The sequence below is a fragment of the Paramisgurnus dabryanus genome, chromosome 6 (assembly GCF_030506205.2).
Source record: "Paramisgurnus dabryanus chromosome 6, PD_genome_1.1, whole genome shotgun sequence".
NCBI classification, from domain to species: domain Eukaryota; kingdom Metazoa; phylum Chordata; class Actinopteri; order Cypriniformes; family Cobitidae; genus Paramisgurnus; species Paramisgurnus dabryanus.
Genome location: NC_133342.1, coordinates 17744941 through 17772772, shown reverse-complemented (window position 1 = coordinate 17772772; position 27832 = coordinate 17744941). Strand labels below are relative to the sequence as shown.

General features: G+C 37.2%; 1 protein-coding gene across 1 annotated transcript; it reads right to left on the bottom strand.

Moving 5' to 3' along the window:
* Positions 1-66: 66 nt before the first annotated feature.
* On the bottom strand, positions 67-27832 carry cdc14aa (cell division cycle 14Aa). Its single transcript, XM_065269133.1, has 15 exons — positions 27431-27832; positions 27135-27225; positions 26893-26968; positions 17494-17586; positions 16956-17035; positions 16733-16799; positions 15205-15267; positions 15040-15127; positions 11045-11275; positions 10767-10905; positions 10517-10682; positions 7128-7225; positions 4521-4649; positions 4023-4413; positions 67-480 (listed from the first exon to the last, which is right to left on the bottom strand). The coding sequence occupies exons 1-15, from the start codon at positions 27474-27476 to the stop codon at positions 451-453; spliced, it is 1788 nt and encodes a 595-aa protein (XP_065125205.1). The 5' UTR covers positions 27477-27832; the 3' UTR covers positions 67-450.

Genomic DNA, 27832 nt, shown 5'->3' with positions numbered 1-27832 from the left:
CAAAAACTATACATACAGACAACCATATGTACAAAATGTTTTATAAATCACATTTCTGTACAATCACATGCCTATTGATAAAGCCATGAGAGTAAAATACATATGAACATAATACATATCTCTAGCAAACACACACCCATGTAATACACGCACAGCTAAACTCTCCATTAAATTGGACTTTCTACAAAAAAATTCAAACAAATATTAGTCACTGTATTCAGCAGCTACAGTAGATACATTTGATTTTGTGTAGACAAAATAAAATTAATTTGTTTGTCAATTTTACATAAAACTGAAATTTACTTTCTAAATTAATTAAAAGCCTTAATAAAGTCATTATTGAACACTTTACACCCAGTGTGTGATTTATTTAATATTTTAGCAGCTTTCTGAAGAAATTGAGGATCCACCGATGTTCAGAAGATCAGCTGTGATATTTAGTGGATAGCCTTAGTACTGAGCATATTCAGACTGAAGGGACTGGGGAAAAATACAGATTAGAAAAATTACATGTATAAAATCTACTAACAATAATAATAGAATCAACTAAAATGTGACCCTGGACCACAAAACCAGTCATAATTAGCACAAGTATATTTGTAGCAATTGCCAATACATTGAATAGCTCAAAATTATCGATTTTTTATGCCAAAAATCATTAGTATCAGTGCTGGCCGGTGACTTCTCTTCCGAGGGTCATGTGTGCTGCTCCTCATGTCAAAATATGTGTTTGTGTTACTATGTTAAACATGCATCGTGCATCTGCTGTATAAGTGCCTGCTGCACACGCGTCAAAAGGGTTTATGATAGAAAAAAGATGCTCACGTTCACGAAATACTTGCAAGACACTAACTTAACACTAAACACTGATGATGCATGAGATTAAGCAAGTATCTGTTAAACACAAGCATTTCTTTTATCATAAACCCCTTTGCAGCAGGCTCGTATTTTGACATAACGCATGACGCACATAAGTTCACATGATGTGCTAAATGCATATTTTGAAATGACGAGCCACACAAGTCGGGCTACATACATGTTGTGATGTGCGGCCAGGATTAGGATATTAAGTAAAGATCATGTTCCAAGATATTTTGTAAATGTCCTACCGTAAATACAACCTCAAATCAGAAAAAGTTGGGACACTTTAGAAATTTACAAATCTCATAAGCGTATATATGTTATACACAATAGATATAGATAACATATCAAATGTAGAAAGTGAGACATTTTGAAATGTCATGCCAAATTTTGGCTTTTTTTGGATTTCATGAGAGCTACACCTTGTCCCATTCTTGTCTAATACAGGCTTCTAGTTGCTCAACTGTCTTAGGTCTTCTTTGTCGCATCTTCCTGTTTATGATGCGCCAAATGTTTTATATTGGTGAAAAATCTAGACTGCAGGCTGGCCATTTTAGTACCCGGATCCTTCTTCTACACAGCCATGATGTTGTAACTGATGCAGTTTGTGGTCTGGCATTGTCATGTTGTAAAATGCAAGGTCTTCCCTAAAAGAGACGATGTCTGAATGGGAGCATATGTTGTTTTAGAACTTGGATAAACCTTTCAGCATTGATGGTGCCTTTCCAGATGTGTAAGCTGCCCATGCCACACGCACTCATGCCACCCCAAACCATCAGAGATGCAGGTTTCTGAACTGAGCGCTAATAACAACTTGGGTTGTCCTTGTCCTCTTTAGTCCGGATGAAATGGCGTCCCAGTTTTCCAAAAGTAACTTCAAATTTTGATTCGTCTGACCATAGAACAGTTTTCCACCTTGCCACATCCATTTTAAATGAGCCTTGGCCCAGGGAAAACACCTGTGCTTCTGGATAATGTTTAGATGTGGCTTTTTTCGATCTATAGAGTTTTAGTCGGCAACTGCGAATGGCACGGTGGATTGTGTTCACCGACAATGTTTTCTGTAAGTATTCCTGACAGTAGCGTAGCCAGAAGAGACTCTGGGTGTGCCACATTGTCCTATTACTGTGCAAAATTATTAACCATAAGCATAAAACCATGCTAAAACCATAATGTTATGAGTGAGAAGGCAGAGGCAGATCCAAATGCACCAATTTATTAGACAAATAAGCCAGGCAAAGGTCAGTATATGAATCATATTCAAACTGCTTTTGTGCGTTGGTTGGTGCTGAGCCAGAGACGGACGCGGTCAGCGCTTGTCATAAATCACAACGAATATGCAGTGTTTTCAACCAACCACATGATGTTCATTTTATGTTTCAGACATTTAAATATATATAAGTACTAGTAAAACAATACATTTGTAATATTTTTGATGTCTATAGAAGGGAAGCAGAAAAATATTTTTTAACTTATGCGTGAAAGGGTTGATTTTAAATATATATATTTAAGGAAACTACAATAGCACAATTATTCTGCATCCATTTTTAGGTGTGCCAGCTGCCACTGTGGGTGGCACCGGCACACCCTGGCACAACCGCAGCTACGCCACTGATTCCTGAGCCCATGTTGTGATTTCCATTACAGTAGCATTCCTGATGAAGTGCAGTCTAAAGGGGATCGCACTGAGGGCCGCGCCGTTCTAAATCAACTGAACACATTGTTTTCTATGAGTATACGCACACCGGCGCCGCCAGGTGGCACCTGTCCGCGCCGTCTAGCTGTGAGGGGGATCGCACACCGGCCGCGCAGCTCAGCGCCGCGTCGCGCCTAGCAGAACTCGGAGGTATTGTAAACCGGAAGTGCACATTAAATAGCGCGAGCTTCGTTAGATAGCGTCTACTTCAAAATGCAAAATATACGTTAGCAGCCAATGTTAATCCTTGATGATTTGGGACAAATATGATTTGCGATCCCCTTGACTCAGGAAGTTGTTCAAATCCCTGTCGCGCCACACAGCGCCACTCACATAGTTTAACATTAAATAACATCATATTTAACCCAAATCATTAAGGATTAACATTGGCTGCTAACGTATATTTTGCATTTTGAAGTAGACGCAATCTGACGAAGCTCGCGCTATTTAATGTGCACTTCCGGTTTACAATACCTCCGAGCTCTGCTAGGCGCGACGGGACGCGGCGCTGAGCTGCGCAGCCGGTGTGCGATCCCCTTAAGGACCCAAAGATCACGGGCATCCAGTATGATTTTCCGGTCTTGACCCTTACGCACAGAGATTGTTCCAGATTCTCTAAATCTTTGGATGATATAATGCACTGTAGATGATGATAACTTCAAACTCTTTGCAATTTTTTTCTGAGAAACTCAGAAAACTATTTTTCGCTGCAGCATTGGGGGAATTGGTGATTCTCTGCCCATCTCGACTTATGAGAGACACGGCCACTCTGAGAGGCTCTTTTTATACCCAATCATGTTGCCAATTGACCTAATAAGTTGTTAATTGGTCCTCCAACTGTTCCTTATATGTACATTTAACTTTTCTGGCCTCATATTTCAACTTTTTTGGAATGTGTAGCTCTCATGAAATCCAAAATGAGCTAATATTTGGCATGACATTTCCAAATGTCTCACTTTCAACATCTGATAAGTTATCTATATTCTATTGTGAATAAAATATAAGTTTATGAGATTTGTTAATTATTCCATTCCTACAGTGTCCCAACTTTTTCTGATTTTGGGTTGTATATAAAAAATGTATTCATCATTAGTAATATGTGTTGCTAAGGACTTCAGTTGGACAACTTTAAAGGCGATTTTCTTAATATTTTTTGCACCCAAACATTCCAGATGTTTAAATGGTTTATCTCAGCCAAATATTGTCCTATCCTAACAAACCATACATCAACAAAGAGCTCAATTGTATAAAATGACCATTATAACTGGTTTTGTGGTCCAGGGTCAAATATAATTGTTTTGGTACTGATATCTATTAGTATTTTTTTCATTGTAAGTAAAGAAACCCAAACTTCACAAAAAATACTTCTTAGACAAAGCATGGTGCAGTCAGGACAGACAAATCAGTTTAACACCAGGAGAGTCTATAGGGTAACAACAGAAGCTGCTAGATGTTTGTCACTCACTGGAATGGATCTGCTGAGGTAGCGTGCTGGAAACCCACGAAGTCCAGAACGTCCTGGACCTCTACGTGGGTTTGGCCGGTTATTGGAGAACAGATTGTAGCCAGTCCTGTTTACAGGCCTGACTGTGCGGCTAGCGTTAATGGTGCTAACTCCATTGAGGCTGTTGAGATTAGTGTCGGCCTCTTGGTTGTAGTTTAGATGGGAAGGAGGGAGTCTGGTGTCAGCAGTGGGGTAGCCAAAGCTGAAGCCTGATGGAGGAGCTGGGGGGCACTGAGTTAGGGCAAGAGATGGCGAAGGAGGGAAGAAAGAAGGAGGTGTGCTGTTGTCATCTTCGTGGAAGCTATTTTCATCATAAAGGTTGCCAAGTGAGTGAGCTAATCGTGGGCTGAAGCTGTGCAGGGTGCATAAACAGGGGGGTAAAAGGGTTTGTGTATGTAAAAAAACATCTGGTCTAAATATTACACATGCTAAGTCGACACATCAATGTAGTATACCCACCTTTTAAGGTTGCCAGCAGAGTAGGAAGGGCTACGTGCTAGTCTTCGCTGTGCAGGTGAGGAGGAGAGAAAGAGAGGAGTTTTGGAAGGTTTTGGAGGGGAAATGGTACCTGGAACTGGATGTTTTCCACTACCAGAAATGACAAATAGAATTCAGCATTGTTTATTTATAAAGTTCATAACTCATGGAATGTAGACACACAAGGAAGGAAGCCTTTTCCTAATTTCAATACATTGTGTGTTCATTTGTATTCAGCTAGTTTTGAAATAGCTTATTCATCCGGACCATGTGAAATCACTGCGTGTCGTTGCCGCCATTTTTGTGTCCGGTCACAGCTGCGCGCTCTGCTTTAGTCCACAACTACCAGATAAAGATCAATAAAATACTCCCAGGAGGTTTTACAACAAAATTACAATATGTCCGGGATATGTTGTCCTGTTAGCAACAGTCAACAGAGGAACCCTGAAATGCAATTTGATCCATTCCAAAGGAGTTCGGCGGAAAAAAGGATTAACTTCAATCAGAAGTGACCACAAAGATAACAGAAATTTTTGCCTAATATTAAATGAATAGTAAAACGTTTCCAATTAAATAATCAAGTAAACAGTAAGTGACAATATAAGCACAGAGAAACCAATTAAATTTATTATTAAATAAATAAATATAACATTAAAGGAATATTCAATTTTCTTAAAAGAAAAATTATAAGGGTATATAGGTATAAGGGTCTTATCTAGCAAAACGATTGTCATTTTTGACAATAAAAATAACAAATATACACTTTTAAAGCACAACTTCTCGTCTAAATCCGGTCCAGCGCGACCTAACGTAAATGCGTAGTGACGTAGGGAGGTCACGTGTTACATATATAAAACGCACATTTGCGGACCATTGTAAACAATAAACTGACACAAAGACATTAATTAGTATCAGTTGACATACAACAACGTAGGAACGGTCCTCATTCTCAACACTTGTAAACACTGGGGCGGAGTTTTGCGTTCGTCCTCTGTGACCTCTTGACGTCATGACGTATTGCGTGGGGTCACGTTCGCGCATCACGACCGGATTAAACAAGAAGTTGTGCTCGACAAAATTCGACATTTTGTTGATTTTGCACTCTTCAGCGATCGCAAACAACTGGAGGGATTGACTGGCAGCCGACATCTAACTCCACATTGCAAACTCAGTATTTTGTCTCTGGTAAGCCCGCAATTAAACAAATAAATGTGACCATTTAGTGCATTAGATATGCTGTGTTCACTGCCAAGACGGACACAAATATGGCGACGGGCATGGCGGAAGTGACGTCTTTGGTACCCATGAATAGGTAATAATTCTCAAAACAAAAAGTGAGTTTGTATCGCAGCATATTACATGAAACTTGTTATATCACTGCCACAATGATCTTAGATTACTTCATCTATTTTAAAGCCGTTTAAAACTGTAAGTCTAAAATATTGTAAACTATTTCTATACATTATATACTATACAAATTTGGAATAGTTTGGCTTAAAGAAAAGGCATCCGATTTGAAAAAATGCTAAAAATAGGCTACTAGCAATGATATCACAATCCCACCCTCCATTCAAATCGACATCCAAAGTCACGCATCCTCCAAAACATATGAACACACATAGACCATTCATGTCTCATTCACCATTGAGAAAACTTTGCAGTACAAAGTGAATAACATTACCAAAATAACAAACAAATACATCTGTTTTAGATCGGAATTAGATACAGCATGTTTTCGGTTGTATAGACGTAGTAGTTTGCTTGCAATTTTGAAATAAATACCATACCGTGCACCTTTCCAAAAGAAACAACGACCCTTTCACCCCCTTTGCCTCCCACAGCTTCCATTTCCATCTCATAGCAAAGCAATAAAGTTACCATTGCTAATTCAGGTTTTTGCTCTTTGCTGATCCAGACAGTTTTTGTTATTGCCGTTTCATAAAAATGTCTTTCATTTTGTGGCTCCTGTGCAGGTTGTCAATTCAGCAAGAACGTCAATGAGCTGATGACATATGATGTCTGCATGAACAGGGTGCGTAGTGGCATATGCAAAACATGTTCACAGAAGAGGAGCAGAAATCCCCAGAATGTATCTGTAAAGTTTCAGCTCAAAATACACCACAGATCTTTCATTATATGATGTTGAACATGGCCATTTGTGGCTGCAATGAAAAACACGCTGTCTCTTAAAATGCAAAGAAGCTTCTGTTCCCCTCCCCGTATGCAAAGAAAGGGGTAGAGGGCTTACACGTGTGCTTTGGACTACATCAAAACATAAGAATGTTGAACTACGCGCTCATAAGGCGGAGTCTGTGAGCCGTCATGGGTGGGGCGTAATTAATGTGACATCACATTGATAGGAGATCCCCATCAGCCTGTTTTGTGTAACTGTTGCGGTTTAAAGTAGATTACACAAAAAAAGAATAGATGGATTTGTATAATTATAGGATGTTTCTGCACACACAGGCGACTCATTTTCTGCTAGAAACACATTACGCATTTTCTAGGATGGGGGGCTTTAAGTGAAGTATGTCTATTGAGAAAATATTAGTGAATTTGTACATTTATACAGGGTTATTTAAAGTCTACCTAAGGGCTGTGATGGAAGATCTGGGGTGGCGTTGGCCCTTTAAGGCTAGTAGTTTGTCCCCTTGAGTTGGAATCATTTCTTCTTCTCTGAAGTCATTCTAAAATATAAGAAAACATACTGTCATAATAGTCTTATAGGATGTTAAAAGGAATAGTTCATTTTCTTAAAAGAAAAATCCAGATAATTTATTCACCACTATGTCATCCAAAATGTTGATGTCTTTCTTTGTTCAGTCGAGAAGAAATTATGTTTTTTGAGGAAAACATTGCAGGATTTTTCTAATTTTAATGGACTTTAATAGAGCCCAACATTTAATACTTAACTCAACACTTAACAGTTTTTTTCAACTGAATTTCAAAGGACTATAAACGATCCCAAACAAGGCATAAGCGTCAAGAGGTCACAGAGGACGAACGCGAAACTCCACCCCAGTGTTTACAAGTGTGTTGAAAGAGGACCGTTCCTACGTTGTTGTATGTCAACTGATACTAATTAATGTCTTTGTGTCAGTTTATTGTTAACAATGGTCCGCAAATGTGCGTTTTATATATGTAACACGTGACCTCCCTACGTCACTACGCATCTACGTTAGGTCACGCTGGACCGGACCTAGACAAAAAGTTGTGGTTTAAAAGAGCATATTTGTTATTTTTCTTGTCAAAAATGACAATCGTTTTCTAGATAAGACCCTTATGCCTCGTTTGGGATCGTTTATAGTCCTTTGAAACTCCGTTGAAAAAAACTGTTAAGTGTTTAGTTAAGTATTAAATGTTGGGCTCTATTAAAGTCCATTAAAATGAGAAAAATCCTGCAATGTTTTCCTCAAAAAACATAATTTCTTCTCGACTGAACAAAGAAAGACATCAACATTTTGGATGACATGGTGGTGAGTAAAAGAACCAACAGACTTATGACATACCGTGTGAGTGATTAGAGAAATCATGGAGTCTGTTTTTGCATTGCTCTCTCAGCACTTGTCATCTGTATGCCGGTTCTTGTGGCGGCACATAAGGTCAAATATACCTCGTTTAAGCCATGATTAGGTGGATTTGAAACAAAAGTAGCTATTTGATAAACAAATAGTCCTAATGCAGCATTTGCTTAATATTATTACCATATTTTCCGGACTAATAGAGGGTATGCACATGACATCAGCCAGAATTTTTGTACCTTGTGAAATCAGCAAATACACTGGGAAAACGCGTCTAAATGGGAAACAGCTGGTGTGCGATAGACTGTACTAACAGATTTAACAAGAATTCGGAGCTATCGTTTTACAGACTGCCAAAAAACACCGAAAGGAGAAATAAATTGATTGTTCATGCCAACATCCACAGATCACAGGTGGTTGACAAGTTGCTAGGATCACTATCAAGGAGAGGTTTTACTTTCTACTTTAAAGTATTTTTTCACTGTTATATTTTAACAGTGTTTTTCTTTGTAAAACATACATTCAAAAGCTTATTTTCATAATTTTTACTCTATTTCATTTAATAAATACAAGTTTTTGTTTACACTTAATATTTAAGTACATTAACATACTTTTACACAAGTAAAAGTAAAAGTACACAATTTTAATGTAATTATGTATTAAATAAATTTTAATATGCAATATTAAAGAATGCACAGTATCAGGGTTTCCCGCAGCACTTTTCAGTTCGGGCGGCCCACCTAAGCTGGGATACCCTACCACCTTAACAAGGTCGTCCAAAAAAAAAAAAAAATTTGCTGCCCAAAAGGCCGTCAAAGTGCATCTCGGAGAATAGCGTGGACGCGTTCACACTGCAAGCGGGCACACGCCACATGGCCGAAATGAGAGAAAGACATGGTCCGTCAATGTCTGGATGATAACTAGCCTGTTGATAAAGCATTTAATTCATTAATAATCTAGTATTTGTTAACTTTTCTGTCATAGTTTCTTCAAAATTTGAAGAAAAGTTTTATTTGAGTGTTTTAAATAAAAATATTTTCATCATGATGCGTATGCCCCGCCCCTTTGATTGCCATGCCCCCGGCCCGCCCACCTACACAACCCTACCACCTTAACTAACACATTTTCTGCAGGAAACCCTGAGTATGATTATATGCTTTAGAATGTAGTGGAGGAACTTTTTTCACAAGACAAACACCCTAATAAAGCACACATGCTTGGAAAATGTAACTAATGTAACTAAGTATAGTCCACCTCTGCTATAAAGTCCAACTAAATTCAATTTAAGCTGATAATAGTCAGTTTTACTGGCATTTTCGCAGCAGCCGCTATGAAAACCAGCCATTTTGTTGAACGTTTGCCACTCAACAGGGCGTGCTCTAGCGTGGTCACAAGGAAAAGTGACATCAATGCATACCCTCTATAAGTCACACTTTTTTCATAGTTTGTCGGGTCCTGGAACTTATAGTCAAGTGCAACAAAAAAAGAGAAACCATTACCGTCTACAGCCACAAAGTCCGCTCTATGCTGCTCCTGTATCTATGTGATTCAATGATGTGGAATGACTTTGGGACCTTTTTGAAATTTATTTTGCTTGTTGTGTTAATTTAGCCTATTCAGCCTCCCAGGTATGTTCTGTATGCTATTGTGTGTCGTGTAAATAACTGTTAATGTCACTTTAACATGTAAGGACATCTATTCAGCCTGCTGTTCTGTGCTATTGTTTAGTTTTATAACTTGCCTTTCCAGATTAAATGTCTGTTCTTCAGCTTGGATTTTGTGAAATCATTTTCTAAATAAACGTGATGTATAGTCCAGTGCGACTTATTTATGTTTTATCCTCTTCAAAACACATTTTTGACTATGCGATTTATACTCCGAAATGACTTACATTCCGGAAAATACCGGATGTTTAGCGCCTTTTGCATCTGAGCTCCTCAATTGCTTATCTCCAGCTTCAAGCAATAAAAATGCTCTTAAAAAGGCACATTAGTGTTTGGCATTAAAAATAAAAAACAATAAACACAGTAGCAAAATATTATATATTTTGTTCACTTGTGTACATACACTATCCCAAATGTTTCCATTATTGTTTGTAAACTAGAGAAATTCACCATTTAAACCAGCATGCAGTGCCGCATCCAGTCAAACACAAACAATGCCATGTCCCATTATAAAATGCATAAGTAGTTGTTGAAACAACTAGCATGCTGCTCTGTTGGCTTACATTATAACATAACGGTTATAAAACTGTCAAATTGAATTTTCTCATCAAACGGAATTGTTTAGACTTCAACTCCCATCATTCCACACTCTTTTACAGTGTCATTTAGCTACGCCTTTGTTATTGTGTTACGACGTCTAGCGACAAAATTACACATTCTGCCTTTGAAGTCAATAAAAATGTATTGTGCTGTGGATACATGGGTACTGATGGACATCAGCAGGACATCTCACCTCATTAACAATCTGTGACTGAATACGGGTACTGTCGATGGAAATGTCATCCATGCTGGAGATGAGATGGGACATGTCTCTGTCCTGTTGCCGGCTTTGCCTTAGCTGCTGTTGTTTTTGCATTGAACGATAAAGGTCACCTTGTACCCACATACTGTGTTGCTTTCTAAAGAGAAAAGATTGCTTCTTAATACAACCTCTAAATAAATTACAGATTTTGTACAAGTTTTCTGTTTCCACCTCAACTTACTGTTCGAGAAATTGCTGCTGTGGTCCGATGATAGAGCCAGGCCTGCAGATCCGTATCCAGGCAATAGCCTCAGGTGCTGAGAAACGATAATGTTTCATCAGGTAGCAGCCTATCAGTGTCCCTGTCCTACCAAGCCCAGCTGTGCAGAGAGTGTGAGAATAAGACATATTTGCCACACATATCTCTTATATGCAGCTTCACAATTGATATCAGTGGCTGTCAACTGGTCATAAACTACGCCATAGCTGTCACTTGCAGGTCTGTTTGGATATCCTCACCTTTGCAGTGGACCGCCACAGCACCCTTGGCACTCTCACAGATGTGCAAAAAGCGTCTTGTGATCAGATCACTAGGCGTGGTGCCATCTACGAAGAACAAGTCGTGATGCTCAAACCCAGCATCTGCGAAGCGCCGACCTTCATAGATTTTTTTGTTCAGGCGCACAACGTCTGTAACATTGTGCTGGCAGAAGTAGGGGAAGTAATCTTCTGGAGCATGAACAGGGTAACCTAACAAAGCCAAAGCATCATTATCTCATATCCTGTGTAACCCTTGTAATTCAGTGATCAAAGGAGTTTTATCATCACTGCTGTTTTCTTCTTTATTTTTATTAATTATTTAATTTATTTGCATAGTGCTTTTTACAAATACTTCAAAGCAATCTGAAAGGGGAAAAGAAATAAACATTACTTAAAATAATCATAACATAAAATGAAATAAAAATAAAGACAACGTCAACCCCCCGAACTCATAACAAAGGCAACAGTAAAGGCTTCCAAAACTGTTTAGGAATATGAGGCAACCCTTTTATGGCCTGGTAAGACAATGCATATAAATTTGGTTATCACTTCACCGTTTAGTGCTTAATCCTGTTCTGTACATACACAGTTTAGTAATTTACAGGACTGACAAGCATCCCACAACCGAATTAACTCTCGCAAAATTCAGGTAGTGACAACTGCATTTACAGAAACTCTGCATAGTGTGTACAAAACCGAACCGAACAACTATAGTTAATAAAGTGACTGACTAGTGTTGCCAGATTTTGCACTAAAAAAACAATGAACAAGAAAAATCCAATAATAAACCGAAATAAATCCAAATGCTTTACCTCAAAAATCTAATTTGTGGGACCGGCACCTTCACACTTTAATCCCACCAAAAACTTGATCGTTTCGTGAGCCAAAAGCCAGAAACTGTTAAGCGCCAAAACTGTACATACAAAAAAGACAAGGACCTGGCAACACTGCAAGACAGCCCGCTGTGGAGGAGCCTCAAAAATACGTACAATGCACAACTCCAAGGTTTATTGCAAAACATAACGCTGTTAAATTACTTGGGTCAAAGCTGTGAGTGATAAGCATGAGAGAAGGCAGAACGTTGCTATGGTTATCTCTGTGTCAATCATCACATTTTTTGGAGTGAGTCTTGTTCCGTACAGACATGTAACGAACATTTAGGGGATTCACTCCCGCATTTAAATGCTGTTGTCAATCTCAAACGTTTGTAGGGTGTATGAGGCCTTTGTGTGCAAAATTAAGCATTTAAAAAATTATGTCTAGAAGGGGGAAAAGTCTTCTGTATGTGATTGTGCGGTGCAGAAAATGACACAAACTAGTGTTGCCAGATCTTGCACAAAAAACAGCAAACAAGAAAATCCAATAATAAACCGAAATAAATCCAAATGCTAAAGTTCACCTCAAAGATCAAAATATTGGCACCTTCTCACAGTTATGCGCCACAACGGTATGCAAGTACAAAAAGACGAGGACCTGGCAACACTGCAAGACAGCAATAAGAGAAGCAGCCTCACAAACTCTTTTTTTTTCAAAGCATAACGCTGTAATATTATTTTGGTAAAGGCAGTGGATAATAACCATGAGAGATGTCAGAACGCTGCTATGGTTACCTTTGTGTCAATTATCACATTTTCGTGAGTGAGTGTCTTGTTCAATACAGACATGGAAAGATCATTTATGGCATTCACTCCAGCATTTACAGTAAATGCCAAAAATTTGCAGTGTGTACGTGGCCTATCTCAAGCTGACAAAACCAGTTGTGACAATTTAATACATTAATTAATATTTCAATATGCATTCATTTGAAAAATGAACAGCTGAAAATTAAAATCTGGTGTCTACTCTTTAGTAAAATCTCACAGTAAAGTATTCTGAAGGAAACAGAAGAAGAGTAACGAAGCAGACAGAGAGGCACATTACTGTTGTCTGGATGTTTAAAAAGTTTTGTTTTCTCTCACAATTACAAACTTTTTCCATCGGCAGCACACACATTGCTATGGTTACGCACTTGGCCCAAAGTTAACTTGTGGTCTGTACTTTTTTATCGGAAGACAAAGGGAGACAGTTAGCTTTCATCAACAATGTGCACATATTTGGCAGCCATGCAAGAATTAAACGATCTGTTGCTCACATTGTATACATTCATTTTACACAATAACCTGGCTCAGTGTGATACAGTAGCGAGCCAGATATGGTGAAATAGGATGTACCTCAATAATTCCTTTCTCACATACAGTCTTTACTGATAATTTATTGGTAGATTGGTCATGTGTGAACAGAACTTTTTTGGTAAATCAGTGCAGCCAGTTTACCAGTAAGAGATTACCAGCAATTTACTGGTAAGTGCTATGTGTGAACAAAAAATAAAGATTACCGGCATTTCGAACAGACGACGTTATATCGCGCTGACAGCATCGGGTCAATCATAACGTTTTGATACAGATGACGCGTTTAGCCCAGCACAGTTAACATCCACATTTCTTCACCAAAGCTGTTTAAATCAGCTTATCATCTATTTGGCGGATTGTCGACGTCCTTAGCACACTTATTACTACTGTTCAAGACGCAAGTTGCGTCTCTTCCCCAGTTCAGTTACGTTTGAAGTCACCTAATGCAATGTTGTTTGGTCACGAACAATTTCGCGACTGTCAGCGTTTGACCAGATGTGAAAACATCAAAATATGGACCATGGATAACCCCCCATAGCTAACTCTGCTTTCGCTTCAAGTTTACTGGTATTTTGGTACTGATGTGTGAATGATGTCTTACTGGTCACTGCGTGTGTGAACAGCACATTTTTTTATTTACTGGTAAATTCATTCTGGTAAATTCATGGTAATTTATGCCTACTCTTAAATTACATATTGTTACAATATAGTGATTAAATGTATTACATAATTTTTTTTGTCATGGATCGGATACTTTTCGGATCAGCAAAAAAGTTAAATAAAATAAGAATAAATCAAGAAATTATACACATATGGAAATAGATAAGAACAAAGGTACAAATAAAGTATAAAAAAAGTATTTAAGAAAAGAAATATGATCAAATAAACAATAAGACTTCTTCAGTCTTCTTCACTGCATAAATTAAATATAATTAATAGTTTTAAAGCTACAGAAGTGATTTCCTTTTGTCTTCAGTTGTTTGATTAACATAATGACACAAACATAAGCAGATTTTTGTGGGTACTGACACTTTAAGACCGAATAAGCCCGAATCCATAATGACACACACACATTCGATTTCTCTCTGAAATGTTTGCGTTCACTTTAAGACCGAACTGTTTTTATGAGAATACTCGCCAAGACTGTGGTATTTCAAGATAATCTTGGGTGTATGTGTCCTGTTAAATGTCTTGTGTTTGCATGCTTTTAGAAAGGCACGTCTCCGTGCATGCGCATATGAGTTTGTGTACATTTGAGTATGTGTGAGTGTCACTGCGCAAAAAAAACAGCTTACTTTAACATTTTGTGCTCAAATTGTTTAAAATGGCTTGAATGTTAACATTTGTAAGGTTTAGAAAAACATACAACTGATAAACTTACTATATTATTAGTTAGTTGTTTATTTCTAAATTATGTGTATTTGAGTGATTATTATTTATTATAGTGATTATTATCATTTATGAGTGATTTATTTTGCTTTTATTTAGTTTCTCTTCTGACTGGGTGGGCCAGCCGTCAATCTGAGTGGGCCAGTGCCACCCCGGCCCTTATGTAGCTTCGACACTGGTGTGATTGTTAATACGCTTCAGCTATAAAGGTAAATTACTGGTTATTAATTTTGTTTGTTATTAAAAATCTACTCTAGAGGAACTCTATTGTTATAATTTTTTTGTAGAAGTCTACCGGAAGTTAAGTTTGGGACACAAAAGCTGTTTGTTTATGTTGTTGCCACTGAAACCGTCTATAGGTTCCGTTTCATGGGATCCTTTGATATGTTTGGTGGCGGTGCATATTTGGCAGCTTACCATTCTCAATTTTGCTCTCGGGATGAGGTCCACTGAAGGCCAATAACTTTCCTGGAACAATCCAGTTAAAGTCACCATTTTCAACACGCTTAAAAAAGATGAGAATATAGTTGAGCATTGTATTAATAATTAAAATCTATTATAGTTTAGGAAGGAGATTAATACCTCATAATGTTCATATTCTTCAACATCAAAGTTCTCAAAGTTAAAGAACCCATGCTGTAGGGCCTGTAGAGATGCAGAATGAATTTAAATATTTATTCAAAGTAAAATGTATAAATTCTGTAGCCTACCATTTCCCTCACTGTCATTGGCTGGATAATGTGCACAGTCCTGTCTTCAACCTCAAGTTATTGGGTGAGCCAATATTGCTATGTTGGGCTTGTCGGGATGCTTAAACATAATGAAGAAATCCAATGATGCTAGGGGTGCACCAATATTTTATCGGCCGATGATGCTTGCTATGCTTCTGAATTAATTACGGTGAAATGCCGCTACATCCAAAAACCAAAGGGCGCTCTCATACAGAAACTCAATATGCGCTATAGACTATGGCTATGACTTGACAAGCAGCTCCAGGAAATGTCTTAAGGATATATTTATATTGCTGTTCTTCAAACCTTTTCAGGTATTTTCACGATAATAAAGAATATGTAAAATGATTATGTTTGACGAGTGTTGCTTTTTTAAATGCATGTTATAAACAACTCAAACTAACAGTGATTTCAGATTAAGGATGCATAACGATTAATCGCGATTAATCTATAGCAAAATAAACACAAGCATGTATAATTTTAAGAAAAATATATATTTATATATTAGTTATTTATATTTATATATAATATAAATTATACATGAATATACAAATGTATATACACATGTAACCATTTCTTAAATATATACATGCATGTGTGTACATGTATCTATACAAAGTTATTATAACCAGTTCACACACACATATATGATGTAAACAAAAACTTTTATTCTGCTATAGATTAAGCGCGATTAATCGTTAAGCATCCCTATTACGATAAGGACTTACTGATTAAAAGCCGTAGTAAATGAAATAGCTGTGAATGATATCATCTGTGCGATTCAGAATAGTTATCGGGCACGTATTATTAGTGCATATCGGCATTTATCGGTGCACCCCTAATTGATGCCACCCAAAATGTTTAAGTTTTTTTAGATAGCATTCATCTTTTACATGGTTTACTTATATTTTATTTAGTTATAGTTAATCTCTGTATATTAAGACAAGTCACATTTTTATTGCAAGCAAAGCCATCCAAAAAGTGTGTTATATAATTTTTCAAACTCTATAAGTGAGGAATATTTCCTTAATTTCTCCACCCTGTTGTCCCATTTTATCATGCTTCCTGTTCATTTATCATGCTTCCTGTTCACATTGTGTAAAATGTCCTTGTATAAACCTTCTTATACACACTGTGCCAATTATTTCTCTCATATCACCATTGAGAAGAGAGATAATTGGACTAGAAGATTTTGTACTGGGGATAAGGGGCATTTCACATGTAGGCAATCCAGCCTTGAGCCCAAGGCCTGAACAAACCTACACCTAACTAATGGATCAAAAGTGTCATACGCTTTTCTATTCTTTTCTACATAAAAAATAGTGCTGTTGTAAAGAGCAAAGCAATGCCAGAAACTGATCTCTTGAACACACACTTACCTTGCGGATACCATGTAAACAGTCTAAAATGGATAAATTATATGTGCAGTTCCCAAAAGCAGCATCTCTGCATGGATAAAAAAGTCATTTTTAAAAAGAGCTGCAAAAAGCTAACATATAAAATGTAAGGAATGAAATAACTGCAGATGCAAGCTGCTTCAAAATTACTTACATAACAATGGACTGTGTAATGTATTATTAGCATTATGGTCACTAAACTCACCTAAAGGGCAGGTATGACACATTTGTTCCACAGATCAGAGCCCGATACACTTCCTCTGGAGTTCTCTTTAAGTAGATTACCTGGAGAAAGAAAGGACAAAGACATTACTAGCGATTTCAAAGGACAGAATATGAAACACAAGTTCAGATGAGTGCATATAAAAAATTGCTTTATTTTGCTCTGTGCATATTGTGACCTTGTCTATTAATCAAATAATTCACGTAGAAAAACATTGACTGACATTTACACACCCTCAGGTCATTCTGAGCCTGTATAACTATTTCCGCCATGAGAAAAATATTTCCCGTATCTCTTTTCCATAAAATGAAAGTGAATGAAGACCTGACAGCTCCAGTCATCCACTCTTATATTCAAAAGAAAAATGTCACACAGGACTGGAAAGAATTGAGGGTGAGTAAATAATGACTGAAAATTTATGGTTGGGTAGAAGTATTTCTTCATAATCCAAAATAGAGATCACAAATCAACAAATAAATTAACACTGATGTTTGGTAAAAGACAAAAAAGTTGGACTTACTGCATAAGCACCAATAAGAAAAGCAGCATTGGCTCTTTTTCGTTGATCATAACTGGTGTAGTGGATGATACGCTTTCTAGATAGAGTGAAAGACTGCAGATATACAAAACACACATTAATGCTGTGGAAGTCAACACTTGTTTATGTAATTATTCTATTTTGCTAAAAAAAGTTTTGCTTGTAGTTTTTTTATATTAGGCTTTTATTATGAAATTGAGCCACATAGAAGAACAATACAAAAAGATGACAATAATGGCAGGGTGGTGTGAAATAGAAAATTAGAAGGGTAATTTTGCTATTATTTAGTTACATTTCCAGTCTTTCCTCCAGTTTTATACAGATTTTTTAATGTAAAAATATATGTAATACATGTATTATTTAGCCAGCGGGCACAGGCAGCATATAGACATGTAGACAATGAAACATGTCAAACCTTTAATAGTAATAGTCATCGTTCCCAGGTGGCCTCGAAACTAGTAATATTACCATAGGGGTTGTGTCTAAATGTAAGCCTCTCTAAATGTAAAGTGGTAGAAAGTTCGAACAGCCAATATTTAAAACATAGTTTTAAATCCTTTCCCTTATATATTGTGTAGCTAAAAATCAGATTTGTGTCCGAGGTTGCGCTGTGAGAGGGAATGCCGAAGGAATGCGGAAGTAACTGAAAGACTGAAAGGCGCGTGCATTAGACTGGCGCGGATGGGCGCGTGCTTTGGAATGGCGGAAAAGCGTAATCGTCAATGAGATATCGGCGGCGTCCAAATAACCCCACTTGCGGTCTTTGCACTTGACCGTCAGGGCTCTCAAGTCTCATGCATTCACCGTGACACACACACACACAGGCAGTTCACAAGCCACACCTTGTATTTCCGACGCACAGAACTTGAAGTAAGATATAAATTGTCCTGCTATATACAATTAATGGATGATGCGAAGTCATACGCTTGGCAGTTCTTTCAAGTTCAGCTACTTCGAGTTTTTTTTTTTAAGTGTGCTCAACTTAAAACGCAGATGACATCAGAGTACCACGAGAAATCTTGCGGAGGAGGCTGATTTCAGATCGGTCTCGCGTTATTCTGATGTCATCATTTGTCGTTTCTTGCATTGCGGCATGAAGTCGTACACACCTGTTAATTAATTCTACCAGGCAATCAGAAAGAAATAAGAATGTGTTGTTTCTGGTTAAATTACATTATCCCGCTGCAAGCACGTTCGTTACTAACATGGATTTAACCAGTCTATGGATTTAACAGAGTGGAAGTTGGAAGATCTGATGAGTGCTGTAGATATAATGAGAACTGATTTTGGGGGATAAAGCCAAATTTGTTTTATTAATTCAATCAAAAACTCTCCAACAGCTTTGCAGCCAGCTTTAGTTACCTGAAACTAAGAAAAGTACTACTAGGCTTCCTGAAATTAATGTAATAGATATGCATTTCATTATTATTGCTTATTGCTTTTCTAGAGTTTCTGGAAAACCATAGAAGAAATTGGTCATGTGACCACATCATTTTGAAAAGAGCCATCAATTTTACTCATCCTAAAGAAGAGAGAGACACATGGCTTGAGAGGTAATAACATTTTAGTTTAAAAAAAGCTTTTTATTCCTTTCAAAGTCAAATTTTTATGATTAAGGTTTTTGATTGTAGTGTCTGAACAATTATAGACAGGTTTGAAGCTATTTCACACTTTTAGTGCTTTAGCAGGTTACACAATGAGTCTATACAGTAAGCATAATGTTAGCTCTTAACAGCTGGATCATGATAATTTTTCAAACTTGTAGGTCAGAGGTGATTTGTGCCAATGGGCCTGGGTTAAGTTGTGCCAGAGGTGATGTGCTCAAGAAACTACCCACACCCTAAAAGCTTGGTGGTACAGCCAGAAGGGAGCATAAGTTTATATTCTCATGCAGCATTGACAATTGGGATATTAAGTAGTAAGCCAGATCCAGACCACCTGCAGACCTACCAACCTTTACGCATTTTGCTTAGCAGATACGCTTTTAGACATCATACTACGCTGCTACGATTTGTCGCTTCAAAATTCGCGCAAAGCCATTGATGGCTTTGAGTTTAACTTTCGCATAAGGCAACCCGTCTAGGTGTAACAGCATTGGGCAGCAACCTGTTGTGAAAAGAAGACTTTGATCAATCAGCGCTAGTTTTAAACTCTTCAAAGCTACAAGCGTAGAGCCATCAAAATGAGTATAAATCTCCAGTGTAAATCTGTTGTGCCTCAACTGTAAGTTTTACGCTCAGTTTAAGTTTTTACTTTATTTGGCAGTATATTCATTTACATTACTAAGCCCGGCAAAAAACTGAGCTATATGAAACGTAATTTACGCTTGTAAACGTGTTGAGGTCGCACTTTAAAGGGGACATTTCACAATACTTTTTTAAGATGTAAAATAAATCTTTGGTGTCCACCGAGTACGCATGTGAAGTTCTAGCTCAAAATACCATATAGATAATTTATTATAGCATGTTAAAATTGACACTTTGTAGGTGTGAGCAAAAATGTGCCGTTTAGGTTGTGTACTTTAAAATGCAAATCAGCTGACCTCTGCACTAAATGGCAGTACAGTGGTTGAATAGTGCAGAATAAGGGGTTGTATATTCCCATTATGACATCACAAGAAGAACCAAAATTCAATTATATTTTTCACATGCTTGCAGAGAATGGTTTACCAAACTAAGTTACTGGGTTGTTCTTTCACATTTTCTAGGTTTATGGAAGCACTGGGGACCCAATTATAGCCCTTAAACATGGAAAAAGTCCGATTTTCATGGTGTGTCCCCTTTAACAGAAAATACAAACTGGCGCGAGCATGTAGAAATCACTCAGAAGTCCAGGTGACGACACGCAAGAAAACATGACAAAACTAAAGCTAGTTTCTAAATAATATCAGTCTTATCTAACTAGATTGTTGCTGGCTCCTGTAGATGGACATCAGATTTTATTTGTGCAAAGCAAGGAAATGGATGCAGAAAGTAGAGTTGATAAGGGAGGTAAAACAAACTATGCTCAGCCGGTTAAAACCATAGAGAATTGCATTATTGCTGAGGAAATCAACACATCTATGTGAACTGGTCTGTATTGTCAGATATGAAATTACTGTTTAGTTCACTAGATCTACTTTAGGACACATCATAAACAGTAAGCTTAAACAATATGCAGATATTATAAACATAAATGATCATGCACATATGCTCTTTATTTTAGTAGCAACCTGTTATTATAAATTCTTGTACAAGACTCATTATCATCAGTACTGTAGGATGCAAATCTGTTTGCATGTAGGGCTGTGCAAAAATCGCTTGTGATTCTCATCCATGCAGTAAAGCCGGTTCCGTGATTAGAAGTAAATCGGTTCTGTGTAATAAATGCAGCTTCATCTGAAAGCAGCTGATGGCGATTTACTTCTAATCACTGAACCGGCTTTACTGATGAAACGCGCATGAGAATCGCAGGAGATTTTTTTGCACAGCCCTACTTGCATGCCATTTATGCCTTAAAACATATTAATAATGTTCATTGTAATGATTTTACATCATCTTAAGTACTAAAGAAGAATTTTTGGTATATTTTGTCCAAAACTCTCATGTTGTTACAAACCTGTATCAATTTCTTTGTTCTGAAGAACAAGAAGGAAGATATTTTGAGGAATGTTTGTAAGCGATCCTTTAATGAGCCCCATTTACTTCAATTGTAGGAAAAAATAATACTATGGAAGTGAATGGGGCTCATTAACGTTTGTTTACAAAACAATTGGTACAATTAACTGTTAGCTGGGGCGCTCCTGCAAATACCCCCTCCCCTAACAGATAATTTCACTTTTGTTAAAACTTGAGAGCCCTGCTTGACCACTTGACTACTTGCATGTCGCATTTCCTGTATTTTGCTAAGTGTTCTTAAGTGTTCTAGTGGGTGTGAAGAAGCGTGCATATAATAGTTTATTGTTCAGAGTTCATATTGATGATCTTATAGTCCATTAGAAAATATTCTTACAAACTGACTGTATTCATCAGAAAAACACCAAATACTTTCTCTTCCCTTTACTTGTCGCTGGTCTCTGTGCGTGTGTGGTGTTTGTTTCCTCACATGCGTCCTCCGCTCATGACAAAAAGCGTGGCCGGCTAGTTTTAAAAATGAATATGATGTTGATTTTTAAAAGTGTGCAGCCGGCCCACGCACCTACTTTGTTTTTTATTTAGGCTACTTAAAATTTATATATTTTTAAAAAGGTTTTTCTTTACATAAAATGAACACATAAACAATCTAAAAATCAACATTTGCTGAACTTAAAGATTATTATCTATGCTTATCTGAAACTTTCAGAAGCATAATTCTTTGCACCTGTAAAAAAACTCTTAATTTTGTGCATTCCGCTTTATTTAACTTTATTGTTTATTCAGTAGTCCCTGAATAAATGAGACACAATTAATGTTGTTTCTAATTATGTGATAAAAGCAGTTGCAGATGCTTTACAAAATACATAACAATGTTTGCACCAATGAGATGTGTTTTAATAACAAAATAATAGGTGTAATCCATTTATTAACTTACAATTAAAAGTTTCCGCAGCATCTTGCACGCCTTGAATATCGCTCTGAAGTTTAAAGAACTAAAACTAGCAGAGAAAAGATCTATTGTAGAAAAACTGGGACAAGTGAAAAAAGTGCTTAGGATGTCATGAGGATGACGAAAGTTACCTTTGCAGAAACAAAGATTTTAAAAGAGGGTCCTCGTCAGACCACCATTACTTCCTTGAAGACACACACGAGTTGACATCGAAGATCGGCCTGCTGGATGCATTGTGCAGTTAGCTATGTGGGAGATTAGCCTGGCTCCGCCCTCCTACGTTCTTCCGCTTAATTTTCATTTCGCTTCAGAACAAGTCTGGGACTGCTGTGTAGAGTTTCGTTTTCTCCAGCAAAAATCTGCAGGTCCAATCAGCGAACAGCGGGGAGTGGCTAAGAAATCAGACGTTGAGGTCGTGCGCCAGACTGAGTGACATCTGTCACGACCAAACCTTAGCGATTGGTTATGGCAGATTCAGAGTGACTCTGGGCAGATCCAATAGTTTTAAACTTCAACAGAGGACCCTCCTTTACAGAAGTAACGCTTTGCAATGGAGCGTGGCCAGACTCTCTGTACAAATGAAATGAATGTACGAGAGTCTGGTTGCACCAGGCTAGTGGGAGATGGCAAGACTAACAAACTTTGCTCAGCTAAAACAGGAGCGCAGAGTTCTTGAGGAGGACAGTTATGTGGATGATATCCTCACATCCCACAATGACCAAGATAAACTGAGCAAGATAATAAATTGGCTTGAAGAAATCTTGACAGCTGGCGTATTTGGTCAGGGCAGAGTGGGATGCAAGAGGCACGTACGCAAACTCAAGTTCGTATAATCATACTCCCGAACCAGATAAAGGAAGAAGACAACAAGGCTTTAGGTACATGGTACTTGGTAGAGGAAGACCAACTCTATATTATGAGTTCTATTAACTTCTCAAGAAGAAAGCAAAAGGGGTGGAATTCCTGTCAGGAAGTTATTTCAAGAGACAGGAACTGGGAGCTTAACTCGACAGACATGGGATAGACCACTCTCTAAAAGTCTCAGGATTGAAGCCATCAAACGCTTTGAGGAGTATGTGCAGCTGGTCAAGTTAAGTTTCACAGAAGTCTTACACCAGTTGACTGAAAGGGAAAGCCATAGGAAATCACATTCTCTGATGGTAGCGATAGAACTTATTGGGCTGTATTGTACCTAAGGGATAGATGTCAGATTAGTTGAGTCCAAAGCCAAATTAGCCCCATTGGACCAAAAGGGAGACGCTGTAAAGGCTGAAATCTGTGGCGCAGTTTCTGCTGTAAGAGAAATAGAAAGGAAGAGAAAACAAGAATGAGGATAAAAAAGTGTATATATATATATATATATATATATATATATATATATATATATATATATATATATATATATATATATATATATATATATATATATATATATATATATATATATATATATAGGTACCCATATACATAAACACACATACATACATTTACACATCCCCGCACCCCTACACAACTACATATACACACCCAAACATCATTTGAATGCTAAGGTGTAAAAGTAAGTCTTTAAACTGGTTTTAAAAAATCCATTGTTGGAGAAATCCTAATACCCAAAGGTAAACTGTTTCGGAGCTTTGGGGCAGCTACAGAAAAAGCCCTGTCACCTTTTGATTTGCAGCGAGATCGAGGGACAGATAAAAGTGACCGATCACAAGATCCTAATGATCTGACAGCTGTGTATGGTTTAATAAGATCAGAAATATAATCCGGGGCCATGTTGTGCAATGCTTTGTATGTGAATAGAAGAACCTTAAAATCGACTCTGAATTTTATGGGGAGCCAATGCAATGAGGCAAGGATAGGGGAGATATGGTCACTTTTTCTAGTTCCTGTCAGCAATCTGGCTGCCGAGTTTTGAACCATCTGCAACCGAGACAATGTGGATTGTGGTAGACAAACATAAAGAGAACTGCAGTAGTCCAATCGTGAAGAGATTAGTGCATGAATCACAATTTCAAGGTCTTTACTAGAAAGAAAGCGTTTTACTTTTGCCACAGATCTAAGTTAAAAAAGCTACTCTTTACAACTGTATTTATGTGCTTGTCAAATTGGAGATGAGGGTCAAAATAAACGCCAAGATTTTTGCGTGATACAGGTTTTTACTTTAAGAACCTAATTGTGTTTTAACCGAGTTGTCAGTAGCAGCAGGACCCAGAAGAAAGGTTTTAATTTCATTAAGTTGCAGTGAGTTGTATGTCATACAGGACTTGACTTCATTTAAACATAGGAAGTACTTTGAGAAGCTTGGTTCCACCTAGTGGACAAGCAAACAGTGCTGGGGCCAAAAAGCTGGCGCAGTTAGTGACTGGTGGTGGATCCCAGGGGACGTCATTATAGCAGCCTTATCACAATGGGGAGCACTCCTAAGGATCTTGACAATGATTCTGAATAGCAATATGGACCACATTTTCATAGGCTTCATGTGGAAGAGTGGCCAAAGAAATCTGCTGCTGAGGTTGCTGCTGATACCAGGGAAAGAGTTAAAAAACTTCATGTTTTCAGCAGACATGACAACAGCTCAAACAAGGGAAAAGGACCTGAGGGAAATGGGAAAAGGAAGCCTTTAAATATCAAACTCTGGGAATAGTTGTGATTCATCAAACACCGCTTCAGACCCAAGTATCCAGGAGAATGCTGCACTATCAAAACGTGTGGATAATTTACCAGGAAAACAAATTTGTGTCCTAGATTGCGCTGTGAGAAAAAAAGAGAAATGAAGGAGTTGAGCTTGACTCAAGCAGCGGGAAATACATAGTGGCAGAGAGTTTGGAAGGAATGCGAAAGTAACTGAAAGACCCGCATCGCGGATGGGCGCGTGCATTTGAATGGCTGATGTACATGTGGGCAACCTTCGGATCTCTCTGATGAAGCCAATACAGATGTGAATTAAACTGAAATTCATCGACTGGCCGCTAGAGGCTAGCTCCAAAAGGGAGTCAATTCCCATAGACCCCCATGTTAAAATTCCCAACTTTACAGAAATTAATATGTTTACAGCCTGGTACAAAAAGTGTTTTTGGTCTATATAGCTAATTTTGCCCTTCATGACAACTGTTTTTTTTTGTAACTCATCCATTTACATTATATTAAGCCTTAAAGTTCAGCATAAAGTTCTGTCACTGTAGTGAAGCTAGGTGGGCGTGGTTTTAGAAACCAGCCACTTCAGCTTCAACCATGTCCCGCCTCTTTACCCATTTTCAGTTATCCGCGAGTGATGCGCGGCAACTTTAAGCATTAAAAAAAGGTCTTCACAAACATATGGGTGACGTCACAGACACTATGTTCATATTTTTTTACAGTCGATGAAATGAACAAATGCTGAGATAGCTGAATGTAGATAAAGCTTTTATTTACAGTCTATTTGTTACATTTAAAGATATTAACAAAAGAAATTATAAATTATTTATTTGGTATTCTTTTCTCTTTAAGGTTTTCAACTAGGCATGGGCCGGTTTCCGGTTTCAATGTATACCAAGGTTTTAAACAGTCAAGGAGCTGTGTTTATACAAAATTCATTAAATCATTAACGCATGAGATTGATTTGATGTTTACATTTAATATACATTATGAAAATATTATATATTTAAAAAAGCATATTATAATTTAAAAGCTTTATTTTAACCTGGCATTTGAAAATAACACATTTTAGTGTTGCAATGGCAATACCGCAACACTGAGAAACCGTGGTATTTTTGCTAAAGGTTATCATACTGCCAGAATCTTATAACGGCCCATGCCTATTTTCAACCTATTGAATGAATTGAGACATTACTGTTTAATCTGTCTAAATAACTAAATACAAAGTTGAAAAGTGATTTGGAGTTGTTCCCTGTCTTGGCTGAAGCTCTTTTTCGAGTTAGAAGTAAATGTACAGAATTTCCCAGATAACTCGACAAGGCACAGGAAGTTTTTTTACAAACTACCACCATTCCATACTGGAAAGCTTTTTGAATTGGATGGTCGACGCCATTAAGACTGTTAGACCAGCCAATAACAGTGATAACTGGGTCAGGAGAAAGATCACAGGAGTATGCCGCAAAGTATATATAAAACTTTCTCTCCAAAACTGACAGTTTCCAGCATGACCAACAGAGATGCTCAAACAGGTTACACAAACACTTTTAACTTGGACCCAGCTCAGCACTCTTTATCTGCCAGCTCCAGATATAGCAAGTCGTTTAAGGATAATGCCACTAAAGCTTAAAAGTTTCATTCATTCATGCCAGAAACTTCTGTTTCTCATCCTCATTATACTGAGGTATAGTGATGTAGCCATATACTGCCCTCTACTGGTTATAATAGAAATTGCTTGTAATTCATTTATACAACTGAAACATTGTGGCAAAATGAAATTAAGCAGATGCGATTGATTCATCTGGGAAGTGGTAACCAAAACACATGTTAGACTTTACGAACCTCCTTTACAAACCTTTATTAATGGTCATTTTATTGGAAGATCAGAAAAATCTATTTCCATGGGGTTGACTTTTAGACTTGAGTGTTTCTAAGAATATTATCTAAAGAAAATAATTTATTAGCTTCCGATTTTATTTTATTTTTTTTAGAATTTTATTTTATGGTGTCTCATTTTACTTGGGTTTTCATAAAAAAATCTTGGAAGACTACCTAGAAAAAAAATAGCTTTTATTGATAAGTAAGTGAATCTTCAGGACACTAACAAAAAAAGTTAAATAACATAATAAAAAGCATTTTGAATTATTTATCCAATAAACTGCAAACAGAAGAGATTGATCTCACCTTTAGTTTTTTGTTCAGTTTGCAGCAATATCTGTAGAGTATTGCCAGATTGAGGGGTCCGAAATCTGCATAAAAACTGGAAAGAAATGCACCATAACCTTAACACTTACATAACATATAATATAAATTGTATAATAATGTAGTATAAACATGAAAATCAAGACAATATGTGGTTAAACTACATTGCTTTACATTTTCAACTAATAGTTATTTCACTCAAATCCAAGTCACTGATCACTCACTTTTCATAAATAAATTCCTCATCTGTACAGAAGAAATGTGTGTTGACTGTGCTTTTGGGTTTGCTTCTAAGAGTAGCAAAATACAGACGATCTGGGGAGGAAAAGAATAAGAAAACAAAATACATAAACAAAACTAACATAATGAGTAATCAAACCTACCTTTATTTTTCAACATTTATACTTTATAGATAAACTGTTATCGATAAATAGACAAAACAACCTTCTAAAAAATATATAACTTTCATTTAAAATATATACATATATATGGACTGACAAGACTAGTAAATAAACTGTACCTTTGATAAACTCAGAAGCCTCAAGCAGCTCCCTGTCATCTCCCATTTTATGTATTCACTAAACGTAGGATAGCAAAATATTTCCACACGTTTTAATTCGAGTTAGTTATGTTGAAACATCCGGGGAATTTGAAAATAAATATATTGCAAAAATAAAGCCACATGCGTGTCTCACAAAGAAATACATTAAAGTCTTGTAATAATCCACTTCTGAATCCCGTAATCTCTTCGGCAAATCTTCTAAATCACTTCCGATCGGAAAGTGCCAGAAAAGCATCGTCTGTTTGATCAGGCCGAATGATGTTCTCGTTTCTTAGTTTTTATATTTTGCACAGCTTACTCGCGTTTTTGTACGCGTTTGTATCAATCGCTAAAAACTTTATAACACAGCGTTAAAGGAAG

Excerpts from the sequence above, each read along its gene's own strand:
- cdc14aa (XM_065269133.1), bottom strand. The coding sequence starts at position 27,476 with ATGGGAGATGACAGGGAGCTGCTTGAGGCTTCTGAGTTTATCAAAG. Across the intron at positions 10,683-10,766 it reads CAGCAGCAATTTCTCGAACA|AAAGCAACACAGTATGTGGG; the intron begins GTAAGTTGAGGT and ends TTTTCTCTTTAG. Across the intron at positions 4,650-7,127 it reads TCTTCCATCACAGCCCTTAG|TGGAAAACATCCAGTTCCAG; the intron begins GTAGACTTTAAA and ends CATTTCTGGTAG.